Source organism: Eptatretus burgeri, chromosome 16, assembly GCF_056783735.1.
Source record: "Eptatretus burgeri isolate ZD-2024b chromosome 16, Ebu_testis_v1, whole genome shotgun sequence".
Lineage (NCBI taxonomy): Eukaryota > Metazoa > Chordata > Myxini > Myxiniformes > Myxinidae > Eptatretus > Eptatretus burgeri.
Window position 1 is genome coordinate 5,648,889 of NC_140976.1, and position 19,673 is coordinate 5,668,561.

General features: G+C 45.8%; 1 protein-coding gene across 1 annotated transcript in view; it reads left to right on the forward strand.

The window, feature by feature from the left end:
* The window catches only part of LOC147010384 (serine/threonine-protein kinase Nek1-like), a 30,667-nt gene that overhangs the window by 739 nt on the left and 10,255 nt on the right, over positions 1-19,673 (forward strand). Inside the window, exons 3-14 of the mRNA XM_085860346.1 lie at positions 6,317-6,413; positions 6,596-6,693; positions 7,238-7,321; positions 7,715-7,779; positions 7,908-7,994; positions 8,348-8,402; positions 13,012-13,212; positions 14,633-14,702; positions 14,901-15,010; positions 15,114-15,158; positions 15,351-15,490; positions 16,070-16,280. Of these exons, the coding sequence (XP_085716472.1) occupies positions 6,317-6,413; positions 6,596-6,693; positions 7,238-7,321; positions 7,715-7,779; positions 7,908-7,994; positions 8,348-8,402; positions 13,012-13,212; positions 14,633-14,702; positions 14,901-15,010; positions 15,114-15,158; positions 15,351-15,490; positions 16,070-16,280 (1,263 nt within the window). The remainder of the gene's footprint in view (positions 1-6,316; positions 6,414-6,595; positions 6,694-7,237; positions 7,322-7,714; positions 7,780-7,907; positions 7,995-8,347; positions 8,403-13,011; positions 13,213-14,632; positions 14,703-14,900; positions 15,011-15,113; positions 15,159-15,350; positions 15,491-16,069; positions 16,281-19,673) is intronic.

Below are 19,673 nucleotides of genomic sequence, written 5' to 3' on the forward strand. Positions count from 1 at the left end.
GGTCACGGGTCCCTTAGCGGACCTTGGCTGCCAATATTTTGACCGCGTGGCGTCGGGTTAATTGTCTTGATCTCCAATGTACCTAAATAACCACACAGTCCAGCTACCGGGGAAACCACACCCTCGGTCGACTCTGTCCGATCCGAGTCGCAGGTAACGACTCTGATCCGGCGTAACCGAGCGGAGTTACCAGAGCCGCGCCGGTCCCAATGACAACTTACGGCACCAACGCCCTTACTATTTCTCAATACACACTGTGCTGGGTCAATGAAGGAAAACACGAACAACGAACTGGAACATTTAACACGGAGGTTTATTTTACAAGAGGCAATGATGGGGAAGGTTGACACAGAGCAGAGTTATCACGAATAAAGAAATATAATGTACAATGAACAAGGCACTTAACGATTCCACTTAGACGGGCCCACGTATGCACGTGCACGCGTGCACACACACGCACACACACACACACACACACACACACACACACACACACACACACACACACACACACACACGAAACTGGACCCTGTGGATCTTTATTCGGTAGAGCCGGGCCGGGATACCTTCCCGCCTCATGCGGTCACACAGACTCCAAACCACCACGGTGGGACTCGAACCCACACCTCCGAGTCCACGGTCCATGAACGAGACCAAGCCACCACGACCGCAGATGCTCAGCAATCGCCACCAAAACTGCAGACGCTAAGCAATCGCCACCAAGACTGCAGACGCTAAGCAATGGCCACCAAGACTGCAGACGCTCGCCAATCGCCACCAAGACTGCAGACGCTCACCAATCGCCACCAAGACTGCAGACGCTCAACAATCGCCACCAAGACTGCAGACGCTCAGCAATCGCCACCAAGACTGCAGACGCTCAGCAATCGCCACCAAGACTGCAGACGCTCAGCAATCGCCACCAAGACTGCAGACGCTCAGCAATCGCCGCCAAGACTGCAGAGGCGAAGCAATCGCCGCCAAGACTGCAGAGGCGAAGCAATCGCCGCCAAGACTGCAGAGGCGAAGCAATCGCCGCCAAGGCTGCAGAGGCGAAGCAATCGCCGCCAAGGCTGCAGAGGCGAAGCAATCGCCGCCAAGGCTGCAGAGGCGAAGCAATCGCCGCCAAGGCTGCAGAGGCGAAGCAATCGCCGCCAAGGCTGCAGAGGCGAAGCAATCGCCGCCAAGGCTGCAGAGGCGAAGCAATCGCCGCCAAGGCTGCAGAGGCGAAGCAATCGCCGCCAAGGCTGCAGAGGCGAAGCAATCGCCGCCAAGGCTGCAGAGGCGAAGCAACCGCCGCCAAGGCTGCAGAGGCGAAGCAACCGCCGCCAAGGCTGCAGAGGCGAAGCAACCGCCGCCAAGGCTGCAGAGGCGAAGCAACCGCCGCCAAGGCTGCAGAGGCGAAGCAACCGCCGCCAAGGCTGCAGAGGCGAAGCAACCGCCGCCAAGGCTGCAGAGGCGAAGCAACCGCCGCCAAGGCTGCAGAGGCGAAGCAACCGCCGCCAAGGCTGCAGAGGCGAAGCAACCGCCGCCAAGGCTGCAGAGGCGAAGCAACCGCCGCCAAGGCTGCAGAGGCGAAGCAACCGCCGCCAAGGCTGCAGAGGCGAAGCAACCGCCGCCAAGGCTGCAGAGGCGAAGCAACCGCCGCCAAGGCTGCAGAGGCGAAGCAACCGCCGCCAAGGCTGCAGAGGCGAAGCAACCGCCGCCAAGGCTGCAGAGGCGAAGCAACCGCCGCCAAGGCTGCAGAGGCGAAGCAACCGCCGCCAAGGCTGCAGAGGCGAAGCAACCGCCGCCAAGGCTGCAGAGGCGAAGCAACCGCCGCCAAGGCTGCAGAGGCGAAGCAACCGCCGCCAAGGCTGCAGAGGCGAAGCAACCGCCGCCAAGGCTGCAGAGGCGAAGCAACCGCCGCCAAGGCTGCAGAGGCGAAGCAACCGCCGCCAAGGCTGCAGAGGCGAAGCAACCGCCGCCAAGGCTGCAGAGGCGAAGCAACCGCCGCCAAGGCTGCAGAGGCGAAGCAACCGCCGCCAAGGCTGCAGAGGCGAAGCAACCGCCGCCAAGGCTGCAGAGGCGAAGCAACCGCCGCCAAGGCTGCAGAGGCGAAGCAACCGCCGCCAAGGCTGCAGAGGCGAAGCAACCGCCGCCAAGGCTGCAGAGGCGAAGCAACCGCCGCCAAGGCTGCAGAGGCGAAGCAACCGCCGCCAAGGCTGCAGAGGCGAAGCAACCGCCGCCAAGGCTGCAGAGGCGAAGCAACCGCCGCCAAGGCTGCAGAGGCGAAGCAACCGCCGCCAAGGCTGCAGAGGCGAAGCAACCGCCGCCAAGGCTGCAGAGGCGAAGCAACCGCCGCCAAGGCTGCAGAGGCGAAGCAACCGCCGCCAAGGCTGCAGAGGCGAAGCAACCGCCGCCAAGGCTGCAGAGGCGAAGCAACCGCCGCCAAGGCTGCAGAGGCGAAGCAACCGCCGCCAAGGCTGCAGAGGCGAAGCAACCGCCGCCAAGGCTGCAGAGGCGAAGCAACCGCCGCCAAGGCTGCAGAGGCGAAGCAACCGCCGCCAAGGCTGCAGAGGCGAAGCAACCGCCGCCAAGGCTGCAGAGGCGAAGCAACCGCCGCCAAGGCTGCAGAGGCGAAGCAACCGCCGCCAAGGCTGCAGAGGCGAAGCAACCGCCGCCAAGGCTGCAGAGGCGAAGCAACCGCCGCCAAGGCTGCAGAGGCGAAGCAACCGCCGCCAAGGCTGCAGAGGCGAAGCAACCGCCGCCAAGGCTGCAGAGGCGAAGCAACCGCCGCCAAGGCTGCAGAGGCGAAGCAACCGCCGCCAAGGCTGCAGAGGCGAAGCAGTCGCCACGATCACTCTCTTGAGGTGGGAGCGGTTTCTTTTTCCTCCCACTCACCTCCTGATTGGACGGTTCCATCGCGTGATACGCTGGCCGTCCCTCATTGGACAGGCCCACGGGAGGCGGGGCAACGCCCACCTTTCCGCGGTGGAGTCGGATCTGAGGCGATGGAGGCTCCGCCCACGCCTTCAGCCAAAAACACATGGGTAATGGCGACTGGGTTGAGTCGTGGACGGTGCCGTTGTTGTTGTTGTAGATGTAATAAACCTGACTATAAAATAACTCGCATCGCACACACAAAATTCCCATGAGACAGAAGGAGGTATTCTAACTATAAACACATACTTATCGAAATAACTAAGCTACGGGGACTGCTGTCTGTTTGTGTGCAAAAGGCTTCCAGATTCGTAACAAAAGGATCAGGGGCCGTAGCTTGAGAGTAAAGAAGAGGAGAGTTAAGATGGTAGTAAGGTAGGGGACTTTCACTGAGAGAGTAGTTAATGCATGGAATGGTCTCCCTGGAAAGGTACTGGCAGCAGAAACAGGAGATAAGTTTAAATTGGAATTGGATAGGTACCTGGAAGTTATGGAGATAGAGGGGGATGGGGATGTTGACAGGACTTTTCGGTAGTTTGAGCATTGATGGATGATTGTGTGCATGTGAGATGGTCTAGTCAAGTGTATGGTTGGTGTTGTATACTCTTCACCAGAAAACCACATTCATCCACCCCACCCCTGAATTTTTTTTCTTAATCACAAAGAATATTCGACTTTTTAATATTTTTACACCCTGGTGATGTCCTTGAACATTCCACATTTTTCTCACCCCAACCACCAACCCCCCCCCCCAAATATATTAGGTCATTAGCTTGACTGGTTCATTTGCCCTCGTTGGATTTAGTCCAGAACGAGGGCTCATGGATTTGGTCCCGATTTTCGTGTGCGTGCATGCATGTGTGCGTCCGCAACCATATCTCCAGATTTTATTTGTACTTGGCACAAAGACAACACATGATGGAATACATATGCACGTCATTGGTTTTTCCAGATTAGATCCAAGATGGCCGACTGGTGGCCATTTTTAGTTGTAAAATCCCAATGGACATGTCCTCAACCATATCTCAGACGTGTATTTACCGATGTTGTTTAAACTCTGCACACAGACAACGAATGATGGCTTGCATACACACGTCATCGAGATCAGATCCAAGATGGCCGACTGGTGGCTATGTTGAACTTAAATGTGTCCCCAACCATTTCTCAGACATTCATGGTCCGATTTTGTTCAAACTTCGCACAAGCACATGATGGCATACACATGCCCCTCACTTTATTTTGCGATCTGATCAAGGATGGCGACTGGTAGACTAGCGGCCATTTTAGTTGAAGATAAATATGGGCTGGCCCGTTAACAAAAGTACAACTAAATTGCTAAAACAAGGGCTATGACATTTTATGTCTTTTTTTTTTACTTGTTTAATCTGGTGTTGGTGCAGCACAGGCATGATGGGCCGAATGGCCTTCTGCACATAATTTCCTTGTCAGGAAGAGGGGATGAAACTGTCAACGTGAAAGGGGTTAGTATGGATTAACTGTGGCATGTTGGTCAGTACTGTGTAATGTGGCCGGGAGAGAAGGTTGGTGATGGTGTCGCTTTAGCAAAGTGAGGGGGTTATTTCACAATACTGTTACGGTTCGAGGAACTGTATACATTCAAACATACAGGTGCCCCGAAGTTAGTTATGCCGTTAAGTATATGTGTAGACAGAACCCCTCCTCGTGTTTAGTGGGAAATCGAAGGGGTGCGTTGCGATGTTTTTTTAGTTCGGTTAATAAATCATTTTTTCCCCTTCTTATGGAACCACGGTACCTTCCTAGCGCTTGCAGCCTCTGTTCGCTGGCAACAACGTACCACGGTCCACCTGTTGTCTCTGGAGGCTTGTTTTTCTGAGACAGTTCGCTGTCGCAGTTCCTATTCGGCTTCTCCAAACGCTCCAACTCTTTCTGGACGAGTCCACACGCGTGGAGTGGACGGGCCTTGCTGGTGCCTGGCCGAGGCCCCGCCCAGAAAGGGCAGACCTATAGGAGCCCCATCCAATCAGGGCGGACAATGACTTCAGTTTTGACCAAGGCCCCGCCCTGCTGAGGGAGGTCTATAAACCATGACACCGTCCTCGGTCTAGAGTTCTTTGGGGGTCGTTTGTTCTGTGCTTGGAGGCCGGAGTTGGTTGGAAAACGAAGGGGTTCTCGCTGCTTGGCTCCGCTCACGTCTCGCCCCGACGGCCCGACTACTGTTCCCGGCCCACTTGAGCTCCTCCCCGGACCCGAACTCCACATGGGCGGCTGTGGACCTGACTGCACGACTGTTGGCAGGTGCCGCACCACGGAGCATTCCTTTCCCCGAGACTCAGGTATTCGAAAGAACTGCGACCTCAGCCCACCTCCCTCTCTGGCTGCAAAAGTCCTTTGCCTTCAACTGGGTTTATTTTGTCCGAGTGTGTGTCTGAGGGTGTGGCACCAGTCGAATAAGTAGAAACTGTACGTGTTTTCGGTCATTGTAAATCTTGCCTGTATAATTCCTGCGTAAGTCTGCTCTGTGTCTTCTTTTGTAAGTTGCTGTAAATTGTCGCACCACATTTTCTTTCTTTCACCTGCATAACACCCCAATAAACCTGTTTCTGTGCCACATAAATTTCCTCGTTTATTATAAATAAATTATTGTAGAAATGTTCCCAGTTCATTTTCATCTTTTCCTTTATTGGTCCAGCATGGTTCGGATCTGAGTTTTAGCCGGGTCTTTGTTCCTGTTAATCTGCTCATCCTAACCGGCATGGCTTTGGCAGTTCTGCTTGACTGCACCCAACTGCATCATTGGTAGTCGGTAGTTGGAACTCTCCCACAGTCTGTAGAGTGACCCGGTTCGAGCAAGACATGCCGCGGGCGTGGTTCCCCGGTAGACGACACCGCGTGGTTAATTCGGTAAATTGTTTCTAGACAAAAGACCCTCCGCTACACGGTGGAGGTATTGGCGTCCACGGTCGGTTAAGCGACCCGCCGCCTCACGGAGTTATCCGTGAGCGACGGCCTACAATTCCGGGAGTCTGGTGGGAGACGACGTAACTTCCCCCACCTCGCGGTCGTTCTCGCCACCGGACCTCCGGCCCGCAACAATACATTACAAGATGGATTGAGTGCCTGAGAAGGGGAGAGGGTAGGTATCACTGAGATAATTGGTGGGAGACAACTGGGGTATATTTGGAGGGCCATTGTACCCAGGTACTTGGAAGTGTTCATGGGGTACTGAGGTACTTGGGAGGGTTGGTGAGCTGGCCAAACTTGGCAGGGATCTGTTGGTGATGCTGGTGCAATTTATTTTGGAGATAATAGGGTGCCACCCATACCTGTATACCTCCAAGAGGAGTACAACAGCATTGCCTTCAGATTACCACGATTGGAGTGTCGTACTGAGGATGCCTCAATTGTTTTCCAGCTGTGTGGACGATTACGCTGTGAAGCTCTGAGTGAAGCGCGGGTTCTGTCAACCCTCAGACATCCTCATGTTGTCTCCTACCACGGCTCTTTCCAAGGTTTTTAATTGCATACCTTTGATACCATGATGAGTTTGTTTTTATTTTGATAAATTTTAATCAAATGGTGGACTGGAGATCATGATGAAATTATTCCTTGTTCTACAGTTTTAAAATGGACGTTTGTACGTTCAAAAGCTAGGGCAGTAGTTGATATGCGTTTTTGCTTCGTGTGTTCACAGAAAGTGAAAGTTTATGCATTGTTATGGATTATTGTGAAGGAGGAGACCTTTTTCAGCGGATCAATACTCAGAAGGGAATACCATTTTGCGAGGAGCAGGTAATGAGGAATTTCCATATTGTTCGCTACCGTGTACATATTACATGTGCAACTAGAACAGCGCTCGGTGGAGTCCATACCTCCGCCAGGCCGAACAGTTTACATTTTGTATCCCACTGATGGGCTGGATCTGGATCCGGACCTAAACCAAAATTGAATCGGCATGTTCTTGTCATCGAATCAACTCATCCACCTCGTTGTGTCATTACTTGTCCACAACTTTTTTGAAATATCATGCTATATATCGTTTTTGGTCCCGTCTCTCAATGGCGAAGAATCATTTGAAAAATAAAAAATATTATCGTATCCGAATTTGGATCTTCACCAAATTCGAATCGATTCATCATTGTCACACACCCAACATGTCCACCAAATTTTGTCCGATCCGTCCATAACATTTTGAGATATCGGATTTAATCCTATCACTTTAAAAGTTCTCAGATCTGTGATTGTGATATGCTTCTGTACCGCATCCTCTACATTTATTATCTGCAGCGCTTGTTTTGCTTTCCTTTGCCTCACTAATTGTACAATGGTTCCACAGGTAGTGCACTGGCTTGCTCAGCTTTGCCTTGCACTGAAGTACATCCACGAGCGAAAGATTCTTCATCGTGACATCAAGTCACAGGTGTGCTTACCAAGGCGATGGTTGGTCGTTTGATATTGACAATCTGCTGATGGTCAGAGGAGGCTGGGCCACGTGATGTGAAGTGTCTGGGCCATCTGTCCCAATGGGTTTCACGTATGAGCATGGGTCACGTGCCTGCCTTCTCTGGGTCCAGCATTTGAATTTTATTGGCATGCCGGCGCAACCCGTTGGGCTGCAGGTAATGCATTTTGGGAGGGATTTAAGATCTGTTGGAAATGGAGGTGGTCCGGGTGATGAAGTGCAGGACCAATGTCACGTGCCACCTCTGTGTTGTTACATTTGGTGTGGAGGATGATTCCTTTGGGCTTTGTTTTGATGCTTGCTCATGACAGTTTTGAGACCATTTACTTGTTTTGTATTTCTCGTTTTCAGAACATTTTCCTAAACAAAGGTATGGTGAAGCTCGGAGACTTTGGAATCGCTCGAGTGCTAAACAGGTACGATCGCTGGCTTGTGGGTAAAGAATGAATGTTTTCTGTGCATCCTTACTTCTGATATCTGAACTTGAGCTTGTAGCTCAGGAAATGTAATGGTGACTTTCAACCCCCAATTTATTTCCTGGCAGTACCACGGAGCTGGCGCGTACATGTATCGGAACGCCGTACTACTTGTCGCCAGAAATCTGTGAGAACAAACCTTACAACCACAAGAGGTAGTTCAATTACGTTTATTTTTGAGATTATACTCTGTCTCCTCACTCCCTACTGCACTCTGCTGCCCCCTACTGTGCCCTATCACACCCTGTTGTGCCTGACCGAAACTTGGGCTTACTGTGTGTGCTGCACCCCACAATCGGATTGTCATCTTATGACTTGAAATTAAACTACATTGAAATCCAAACTCTTTCACTCATCCCCCTCACCCTCCCTTTTCCCCACAAATGTCTTCTTTTTTTCTTTCTTTTTCTCTTTCTCTTTTTCTCCCCCTCTCTCTCTGTTCGAATAATTGTTTTAGTGTACAATGGAGGCTGAAAGCATTATTAAACTCTTATCGCCCTCTCTCCAGCGACATGTGGGCTCTGGGATGTGTCCTTTACGAGCTCTGCACGTTGCGCCATGCTGTAAGTGTAAATTCCGATTGTACATTTCATTGGTAAGTTTGGAAAAGATGGTTTATTATCATAAACACGGTGTGTTCAGATTTATTTTCGATATTGCTTACATTGATGGCATGTCATTATTACACTAATAGTTTAAATCTACATAATACATTTATCAGTCTCTTCCTCCTTCACATATCGTGAAATGATGGATATCTCATGAGATTGTGAATTAAACTAGTTAATTGGTATTAGCTTGGACTCACTCCGCCACAAGCCTTGACTATGTCTACAATAAATAAACCTGTGTGTGTGTGTGTGTGTGTGTGTGTGTGTGTGTGTGTGTGTGTGTGTGTGTGTGTGTGTGTGTGTGTGTGTGTGTGTGTGTGTGTGTGTGTGTGTGTGTGTTTGCATATACTGTGTATATACATACATCAGGAAGACGGTAATTAATTTAGGATTATTTATTAACACAGTTAGCCTACTCACAATCGCTTGAAATTGGCAATTTCCATGGGACATATCTCATGAAGTTAGGAATAAGATTTGAGATGGAGAGAAGGCCAGAAGGGTGAAATGAGAAGTTGGGAAAGCAGGTTATGAGGAGGTCGAAGTGGGGTAAGTTGATAATGGCAAAATAATAACAATGTGGATAGGTGGGGGTGGTGGGAGAGAGGTACTACACGATATGGTACCTAAGATTTCAAAATTTGACCTTGGGGTCAAAATATTTCGACCTGAGGCGCTAACCATGAAGGTCAAGGCCAATCGCCACCAAAAACTAATCAGCTGAGCACCAGACCATATACTACATTCCCATAAAGTTTGGAGATGATTCGATTAAAATTACTCAAAAAATAAGGGTTTCGGCGACCTCCATGATTTACCGCAAAGTGACCTTGACCTTGACCTTTATGTGTGCTGAAGGGTATTGTAATAATACTATGATATGTGTACCCACAAGAGTTTCTGATGGGAATTGTGCTCTACAGAGTGATATAAAGGTGAAAAATCCAATGATTACAGACAAACAAACAAAAAAACTTAACAAGTAACAGATCTTGCAAAAACGAAGTTTTGGCAAGATAATAAACGCACTCTCGGCTCGACCAAGCTTATCCAAAACTTCCACTTTCTGAGTCAGACATAACATTCCTTGACTTTTGTGCACGGTTCACCACCAGCAACGGTTTTGTTCTTGAAATGGTTAAAAATCATTACGTGCAATAATAACTGAAAACAAAGGATTTGATTATTTTTGAAAACAAAATGACCGATTATACGGAAGATTGCACCGAACGTCGTGTTGACGAGGAGATGGGTACAGTACAGTACGGGCTGCATGTCTCAACTGTTCATAGATCACCATACCCCGTGCAGTGTTCAAGTATATATAGGAAAGCCGGCCTCGTCGTTCTTGGGAATTAGGTTCTTGAAAGCCCTTGTGAACCACAAATCCGCAAACTTCGGGGGAAATGGGGAAAATATGGTTAAGGACTTCAGTTTTAAAATTTGTCCAAACTTTACCCTTGATTAACATGTTTCTGCATTGTTTTTGTGCTTTCTTTCATGTAAGTGTTATTAAGAACACAAAATAATGTATTATTACCTCTGCCATCGAAGATGAAGGAGGTTATGTTTTCACCTTTCTCTGTTGGGTCGCCAAAATAGGTGACCCTTATTGTCAGTAATTCTGTCTGTTTGTTTGGATGTTTGTTCGTTTGTCATCAGCATAATTGGTGGTAAACGTGGGTGGATTTTGACCAAACTCGGGTGGTAGGTACATCTTATGACCTAGTGCTTTGGAAATTGTGATGGTTGCTAGGGACGCTTTGGTTCCTGGGCAACAACCGAAAAACCTTCAAAATCGGTACCGTTCACGTGAAATCAATTCCGAAAGCCATTATCCCACTTAGGGTTGTGAAATTTGGCACGAATGATCTACAGGTGATGATGTATCAAATATATTCTGGTTTTTGTGATGTATGGAATACTTTACCTGTAGCGCCCCCTACAATTAGGGTATGCGTGGAAATTGGTGAAAATTGAAGGCCCCCAAGCGACCAGGTGAGTGCATCGATATGAATGAAACTTTGCAGGTTCATGGTACTCAATGAGTACTACAACTTTGCTTCAGGCATATTGACCGATTTCGCTTAGGTCAGGGGTCAAAGGTCAATTGGTGCAAAAATTGATAATATGCGAGAGCTGGAGGTGCCTTCGCGCCAAATGCTACTCCTCCTAGGGTTATGGTCGGATGGTCATGAAAATTCACACTAATCTTCTGGAATACATTGTGCACAAAGGATCGAGCCGGATTTTCGATTTAGATCTTTGTTCACCCACAGCACCCCCTCTAACTTTGGGGATTTCCGATTTCAAACCGCATTTTTGGTACTTTTCATTCAAATGGATACCGAGTAGTTATCAGTCGATGGAACTGGATGAGATTTGATATGCATAATCTTAAGGTGATTCCCTATCCGCTATATGACATCCATTTTGCTCTATATCTTATAGTTTCCATGCTCGGCGACCCATCGCCGCCTACCGGCTTGTTTGTTTGTTTGTGTGCAGGATATCTTAAAAAAGTTGTGAATGGATTCGGATGAAACTTGGTGGACAGGTTGGGTGTGTGACGAGGACGAATTTATTTGATTTTTGGTGAAGATCTGGAGACTGATCTGAATATGAGAATTATTTAATTTTCAAAGTGATTCTGCACCATTGAGAGATAAGGGCCAAAAACGATATAGTACTGTATAGCATGATATTTCAAAAATTTAATCAACCCAATATGTTCTCGTGGATCAGGCATTGCGTGGCGGAGGAATGCGCTCTACCGAGTGCCGTTCTGGTTAATATTTTTTTTTTGTATGCAGCCTATGGCTGCTGGGAGTGCAGCTGTGCAGGTGGTGCAGTGCCCCATTTCCAGTAAGTTGCTACTCATTTTACTGATCTCGGAAGGATGACAGGCTGAGTCAACAAACCTGTTGTTGTGTAACAGCACGACATGGGCTTAAAATGAAGAGCCTACGATCTTAAGGCAGCCACCTTAACCGTTAAGTTAACACCAGACTTGTGTTCCTGTATGAAGAACATAAAATAGTGTATTTTCTTGAGTTATTAAGATCATGAAACTTACCTTCAATATCCATGATTCATAAACTTGATCCAATAATACTATGGTGATGTTGATGGTGATTATGTTGGAGGATTTGACGGGGTTATTGTGTTATTGTGTTAACGGCACATGTTAATTAATTAGGTGAATAAATCCCCATTAACATTGCATCAGTATCATACATAGCCATGTTGGTGAGCTTTTCTTCACTCGAGATGCACACTCCCACATGCCATAACCTCTCGTGCTATATATCGATATAGAGCATGTTTTTTTTGGAAGCAAGGTTATTTGTGTTGTACAGTTTTCAAGTATAAATTTCAATTTAGAGAGGTTTAAAGGCGAGTATATGTGTATCTTAAAAATAGTAAGTTTCCTGTTTCGAATTATTTTAAATTTTGATAGATAGAGAGATAGAGAGTGATAGAGACAGAGACAGAGACAGAGACAGATGTGCATATGTGATTGGGACGCATTCAGAGCTAATATATGGTAAAATGACAAACTTGTCTTCCTCTTCATGTTCCGATTCGTGTTCAAAATATAACATTCTATTTTAATTGGCTGTTCCTCGATCATAAACTGATAGGATGGACAGACAGACATGAACCAATTGCTTAACCCTGCTTTTCGCTTCATATGTCCAGGGTAATTACCACCTTCACTGGAGCAGCACTGCTGATTTACAACTATATGAGTAAAATCGAAACTTCATAATCACTTGTTTTCTCCATCGCTTTATGCATAAACGTCATTGCTAATGATTCTCGAGAAGCAACAAAAGGCTCTGTGCCAGGTAACTGTCACAACTCGGCTCAAAAAGCACAATTTGTCAAAATTAAACCCCATGATAACTAAATCGCTCCACAAGAGGTTGTCCACAATTGGTGAAAACCCGTGATATTTCAGGTTTATTCCATATATGTACCTGCAAGTTGATTTTAATTTATATCGGTTTGTTCACCCTCGTATTGCAGTTTAGATTTATATCAATAAGATTTTTTAAGATTGTGATTAAACAAGGGTGTGTAAAGGCTTGGAAGAACTTGTTCTGTTGGTCCCATCGCTCCATCAGTTCATCACTTCATTGGTTTTGAGAAGTTTGTTCTTGGTGAAAGTCTTTTATTTTTTTTTAACTTTTTTTTTTCTGCATGACTGTGACAAGCCTTTATCGTGGACTTGCCAGCTTGACAAATGCTTCACGAAACGAAAGCATAATGTTCAGGAGCAGGGAAAGCATATTTAGTGTCATTTAGTACGAGTTAATGAACAAGCTCAAACACGTCCTGACTGTACGCTGACCAGTGAAAAAAGGTGAACTTCATGATTGTAAGATTTTTTTTTGTCCCCTAAACTCGGCCACTTTGTTGAAAGACCAGGAGGGACTTTGTGCTGAAAAATGCATAATTGTTGGATTAACTTTGACCAATTTCCCTCACAATGTTCAGATTAAGTTGTCTCTCAGTAAGCGTTTTGCTGTCCCTCCTGCCCCCATTGTACCCCCAGTTTGAGGCGGGTAACATGAAGAATCTGGTTCTGAAGATTGTACGTGGTGCCTATCCTCCGATATCCACTTCCTTTTCCCCGGGTCTGCGAGTTCTAATTGGTCGGTTGTTGGGCCGCAGTCCACGACTCCGCCCATCTGCCGCTCAGGTGTTGCAGAGCAGTCTACTTCAAGCCTGTCTACCCAAATTGCTTTCTCCACAGGTATTACAATAATAACAATCATAATTGACAATTAATGAATTTTTTCATTAATTGTTTTTTTTTCATTAATTAAAAATAATTAATTTCGGTTATTATTGACCTTATAATTAACAAAAAAAAATAGAAGGAAAACACCACTGAAGTAGGAACACTTTGATGTGAGTATTGGCGGCAGTTGTTTATGGTTGTACTTTCCTTGAGGAATTGACATCGAGGTAAACTCTGGTTTAAACAATGGCTTTCATCACCATCATTGTCATATACCACATCGCCTGGAGCATGAGGTGGTTCATGCTCGTCTAAAGGGATGATGGTTTATCTGTCAGCAAAATCATGAGAAAGGAACTAAATAATGTACCTGAATTATAGGAAATACAACACCGGGCGTAGTGGCGTGCGCCTGTAATCCGGCTACTCGGAAGCTTGGGTTGGAGGATCGCTTGAGGACGGGAGCTCCGTGCTATGAGAGGGTGTAGGGCAGCCCAGAATCATGGCGAAACCCAATCCTTATCCTTGTGTCGTAAGAGGCGACCAGGGTTGCCTCAGGAAGGGCATCTGGCGTAAAACCTGTGCCAAATCAGTATGCGGATCATAACGGATGATCCGCTGTGCCGACCCCTAACGGGAGCAGCCGAAAGACGAACAACAACAACAACTATAGGAAATGCAACACCTTAATTTAGTAATCGATATGCCGTGAATAAAACGGAACGTTTCGGGCCTTACTCTTTGTTGGAGTAAAAGAGAAAAAGCTTCCCCCAACCCCCTTTTCCCCCCTGAAACGACAGCTTCTTTTTTTATTCACAGTGGATTGGTTACCATTTGAGGTATTTCATTTCCTATCTGTTTTGGCTTTTCTTGCTGCCCGTGCAGATTGCTAATTTTATACCTGTACTATACACCTCCCAACCTCATGCTTATGTTTTATCAAAGGAATCTTGTTCATGACATGGCTCCCACTGGTAAGGACAACCAAGGGACCACATAATGGAAAAACCTTATTTCACCATGACCCCCCTGCCCACCCCCAAAAATAAATAAATAAATTCAACTCAACTCAACTTGGTAGAAATATGGACTGTAATACAAAGATTGACTGATTATATTTTGGGTTCAAAAAGGTCATTTTCTCTTTTAAACATCATTTTGAAGATGTTCAAAGAGCTTTAAATTGAGTTTGAAGCATCTGATGTTCTCTTATACTTCTCTTTTCTCTCTCATCTGACCTTTAATTATATTATTGATGTGCCCTTTAATTGATATGCAACACAACAGTGGTTGACATCGAACACAGGCGGAGGCATAATTCATCGACTTATTCGCAATGAATTGTATGTTTAAGGAATAAAAGAATTTCCTTCTCATTTAAATGTCTAAAGTATAAAAAGTGAGTATCTCGATTGTCTTGTGATTGTGGCAGGATCTGCTACAAGAGTTTGGGATCGGATTGAAAAGACCTCCACCTGCAGGAAGCCGTGTGGAGCCCTCAGGTCAGTCCCACACGTACAATACATCCTGAAGTTCCAGATCGATAAACATCTCCATTTTGAGGAAAAATGATTAATTATTATGTAGTTGTGGCTCAGGGAGCTTTATGAATAATGTAAAGTTTGACCTGTTGTTATTACTTTTTGCTTTTGTTTTAGTTTTCTCTCTTTTTTTTATTTTTTTCTCAATTGTCACAAAAGCCAAGAAACCTACAACTCGCACTCCTGGATCCCGTGTCACTGGACCAGCAGCCAAGTACGGTGTGCCGGTCGTGAAACGCCCAATCAAAAAAGCCATCCGGAATCCATCAGTGAGGGATTGAGTGTAATCTTAACTCTAAATCACCTCATCCTCTTTCCTGATGCATCCCCAGCATCAATAACATGATACGCTATCTTGTGATTACCAAACAGGTGAGACTGCATGAGGAGCATAAGAGGAGGTTTGAGGAGCAAAAGGTCAGAACTTGCATTTAAATCTTCATTGCAACACAGACGTGCCAAACCATCGGGCATCTCGATCTGTGCTGTCGTCACCAGTACCTGAACTATTTTAAATCCGTGAGCAGATGACTTGTTACTCAAAGGAGTCGGCACCCCATGTCTAAACATTCACTTTGATTGATGACCTGTTTGTTGTTTGTCTGACAGCATTCCTTCATAACCCAAGCTCGACTGGAGGGATGGCGTTTGGTACTGGGACTCGGTGATAAAGCACCTGGGGTCAAACCCAAGATTGGGGTGCACGCTGCTCAGCCTGCAGCATGTGATGATCCTGACCAGAAACACAAGTGAGAGAAGCCCGTGTAATCGATTTCAGATTGTCTAAATTTAGAGGCCACCGTCGGCCTTATTTGATTGAAGTGCATCTAAACGTTTCCCATTTCTCTTCATAACATTACGTCCTCCATGAACAGTTAATCATGTAAACTGATAAATGTTTCAAGTGCGCTGTTATGTACTCGACAACATTTGAATCTATCGTTTTGAATCCATCTGTTGGGCTTCAATAGTCTAATCGTTCTGGATTCGGAGAGAAGTTGCAGAGAGGATGAGGAGTGGATGAGTCTGATCCCTGAAGAAACGTTATTGCACAAGAGGCACGAGGTCGAATGAGCGATGCAGAAATGACAGGCCCGTTAGTATATCTGTGATGAAAATATGTGAAAAGGAAATATAACAGTTCTTAAAGTGAGTTTATTTATTCTGTGATTAAACCTCTAATACTGTGGAGTACAGTGTCACGTCAAAGGTGAACCAAAGGTAAGATTTTGCCATGAAATGTTTCTTCTCTGATGACTTGGTCCATATTATGAGATGTTTCTCGGTGAAATTGAATGTGAAGTCTAATTTTCTAAAACCCTGTTCAGGGTTGTTCCACAAATCCCAGTATCGACTCGACAAACGGTTTGCCGGGGTGACCGGGCCCAGGACAAGCCTGATGTGTCGAGTCGACGGGAGGCTGAAGGCCTTGGAAACCCCACAGCCTTGAAAGGCCTGAGACCTGACGTGATGGAATTCTGGAAACTGAAGCAGGAAGCCTTGCAGAACAAGGCTCGTGTTGAAGGCCACCTAGTGAAGGTGTGTGTGTGTGTGTGTGTGTGTGTGTGTGTGTGTGTGTGTGTGTGTGTGTGTGTGTGTGTGTGTGTGTGTGTGTGTGTGTGTGTGTGTGTGTGTGTGTGTGTGTGTGTGTGTGTGTGTGTGTGTGTGTGTGTGTGTGAAAACGTTGAAGAGTTGAGATAAGGTTGGCCAGTCCGAGGTTCAGGTAAAAAGATGAAACTTGGTGTTTGAATGTCATCATTTCCCAACTCTGTTTTTTTATTTTTAATGGAAATCATCCAAAACAAGGCATAAAGCCACTCTAGGTAAGGGACTAACTGAATAGTGGGGCAATTTAGCATAACAATTGTGCATTTTGTGAGGAAAGTACCAAATTTGGCACACCAGTAGCCTATCATATTATGAACAGATTTGGATATTGGGCCATCTCAAAATTTTTGATGGCAGTGGAAATGGCTGCCATCAGTGGCTGAATTTGAGATGGCCCAATATCGAAATCTGTTAATAATATGATAGGCTACTAGTGTGCCAAATTTGGTGCTTTCCTCACAAAATGCACAATTGTTATGCTATATTTAGCTAAGTTGCCCCACTAGAATGTTAGATAAAGATATGGATAAAGCAAAACAAAAATAACAAGAAAACATCCAGGACACAGGGAGTAGCAGAAGTCAGGTAAAATACGATGAAATCTCAAAGATATAGGAAGTAGGAATTGACATTCCTCTTCAAGCTGAATCGATTGTAGGATAATGGGAAGCACTTTACAGGTGATGAATTTATGGCACTTAGCATGTTTCATGAGAAAAAACTTGGCAAACTGGGTATTGTGTAACCATCCCTTGAATTCCATTGCTATCTGCTCTCGTGTTAGTTTTGAGTGACTCTTGCAGATCATGTGACCAGGAAATGCTGCACTGGCTGATGCAGTCACAATGCATTGATCAAACTGACGTCGTGATTGAACATGTCATGGTGACCGGGGTTGTGGATCCTCCGTTTGGAGAGGTTCTGGGTTGAAAGGATCGAAACCTCGATGAAAAACGGTGCCCAGCTGATGATCCGGGCAGTTGGGAAATCATTTAATTGCTTACAAGTTAAGGTTATAACTTCAAACAAAAGTGTGTGTGTGTGTGTGTGTGTGTGTGTGTGTGTGTGTGTGTGTGTGTGTGTGTGTGTGTGTGTGTCTGTGTGTGTGTGTGTGTGTGTGTGTGTGTGTGTGTGTGTGTGTGTGTGAGAGATGTCTGGCCTCCTTCTTGGGATTATGGTGCAGTAATTAACCTCTGCCATCAAAGATGGATGGAGGTTACTGTTTTCACCCCTTTCTGTTTGTGACTTACGAAATCTAAAGATTTCGTAAGTGTATTGATGACTTCCGTCCTCTGTTTGTGTGTTTGAAGGCACGATAACTCGAGAACGGAAGAAGCTACCAATGTCAAATTACACCCCGTGATTCAGGGGGCTGATGGCTATTGCTGATTAGATTTTGGTCAAAATCGGTCAAAGGTCAAGGTCACAGTGAGGTCAAACATAATTCCGTAAATTCATGTGGAGAAATGGAGTATTTTTGCTTCGCTCGACGTTACGAGTTCGTTTTAACTTCGATTTTAATTTTGTCTTCGGTTTTTGCGATCGCTTCGGACGCTTAAAACTCGGTTGTCGAAATTCTGGTAAAAATCGGATATTTTGGAGACGTTTTAAGATTGTATAAAAAATATTTCAGTCGCGCGTCACGGGTCATTACGTGATGCAGTGCGCTCCAGCAGACGCGTTGTTGAGTTACGTATGGTTTTCCGTGTGTGCGCTGACGGTGTTTTCGATAAAGATGGTGTTTAAAAGTCATTTTTTATCCCAATAAAGGTTATCGTCGCATGCCTGACTCGCTGAGCCGTTGGATTATGTAAAGATTGTTGGTGGATGGCTGAATATTATGGTTTTGTGACTTTGATAAAATAATATAAAATAATTGCGTGGAGAAATGGAGATTTTTGCTTCGCTCGACCTTATGAGTTCGTTTTAATTTCGATTTTAATTTTGTCTTCGGTTTTTGCGATCGCTTTGAATGCTTAAAACTCGGTTGTCGAAATTCTGGTAAAAATCAGATGTTTTGGAGACGTTTTAAGATTGTATAAAAAATATTTCACTCGCCGCGTCACGGGTCATCACGTGGTGCAGTGCGCTTGAGCAGAAGCAGCGTTGATCACGTAATGGTTTTCCGTGTGCGCGCTGACTGTGTTTTCGATAAAGATGGTGTTTAAAAGTCATTTTTTATCCCAATAAAGGTTATCGTCGCATGCCTGACTCGCTAAGCCGTTGGATTATGTAAAGATTGTTGGTGGATGGCCGAATATTATGGTTTTGTGACTTTGATAAAACAATATAAAATAATTGCGTGGAGAAATGGAGATTTTTGCTTCGGTCGACGTTACGATTTTTGATGTTTGACGTTTGACGTCACACCTTGACGTTTTAGCCAACGTATGCCGATTTTTGAATTTTTTTTCTAAAACGCTGGCACACGTTGAATACGTTATGGGTAAGTTTTGATAACATTGAGAGCATGCTGAAAAACACTGCCATACGTTGTTGTACGTTGGCTTTAAACGTTGTACTTTTCGGTTGTCCTCAAATTTTTTCATGCTTGAAATTTCACGACGTATACCGGCGTATGACTCACACGTTCCGCTACGCTGGCCACAAGTTGTATGCACGGTCTGCGATCGTTGACAGACGTCAACACATGCTACTTGTAAGTTACTCATAAGTTGAGACACGCCGAGGTAATGTTTAGCGTACCCGAAACTTGTATCAAACCTATGATTAACGTGTTGTTGGCACGTTACGCGATCGTTGCCACACATCGACAGACGTTACTTTTAAGTTACGCATAGGCTGAAAGACGTCGGTATAATGGATCGTCCTTGCGTCAGCGTCCACGGCCACGGCCAGGACACTTATTTGCAGCATTCTTCAAACTTTTCTTCGGCATGAGGAGGATGTTCACACTTCGATGTCTAGCTTGGCTATGATTCCAATTGTCCATCAGCAGCGTCTATTTAAAATAGTCGAGTTTGAGCGTTTTAACACGTTCAGAAGAAACGCTTCAAATTTCCAAACCCCAGCGTCAAAAAACAAAGGCGAGTGACAGCAATTTAAATCGTTCATTGTAAACAATGAAAATGGCTGAGTGGTACCGTTTAAAAGTCGTTGAGTGTAAAAAAAATCCAATTGTTGAGCGCAAGCGTCTACTTTCAATAGTGGAGATGCAGCCATTTAAATCGTTGAGTGGCAGCCTATGAACCTACCCGTGGACACGCGGACGCAAGGAGGATCCATCATAACCCACACCCTCCCCCTCACACTCACCTACTACTGCCAACATGAACAAACTACTACTAATACTAATACTAATAC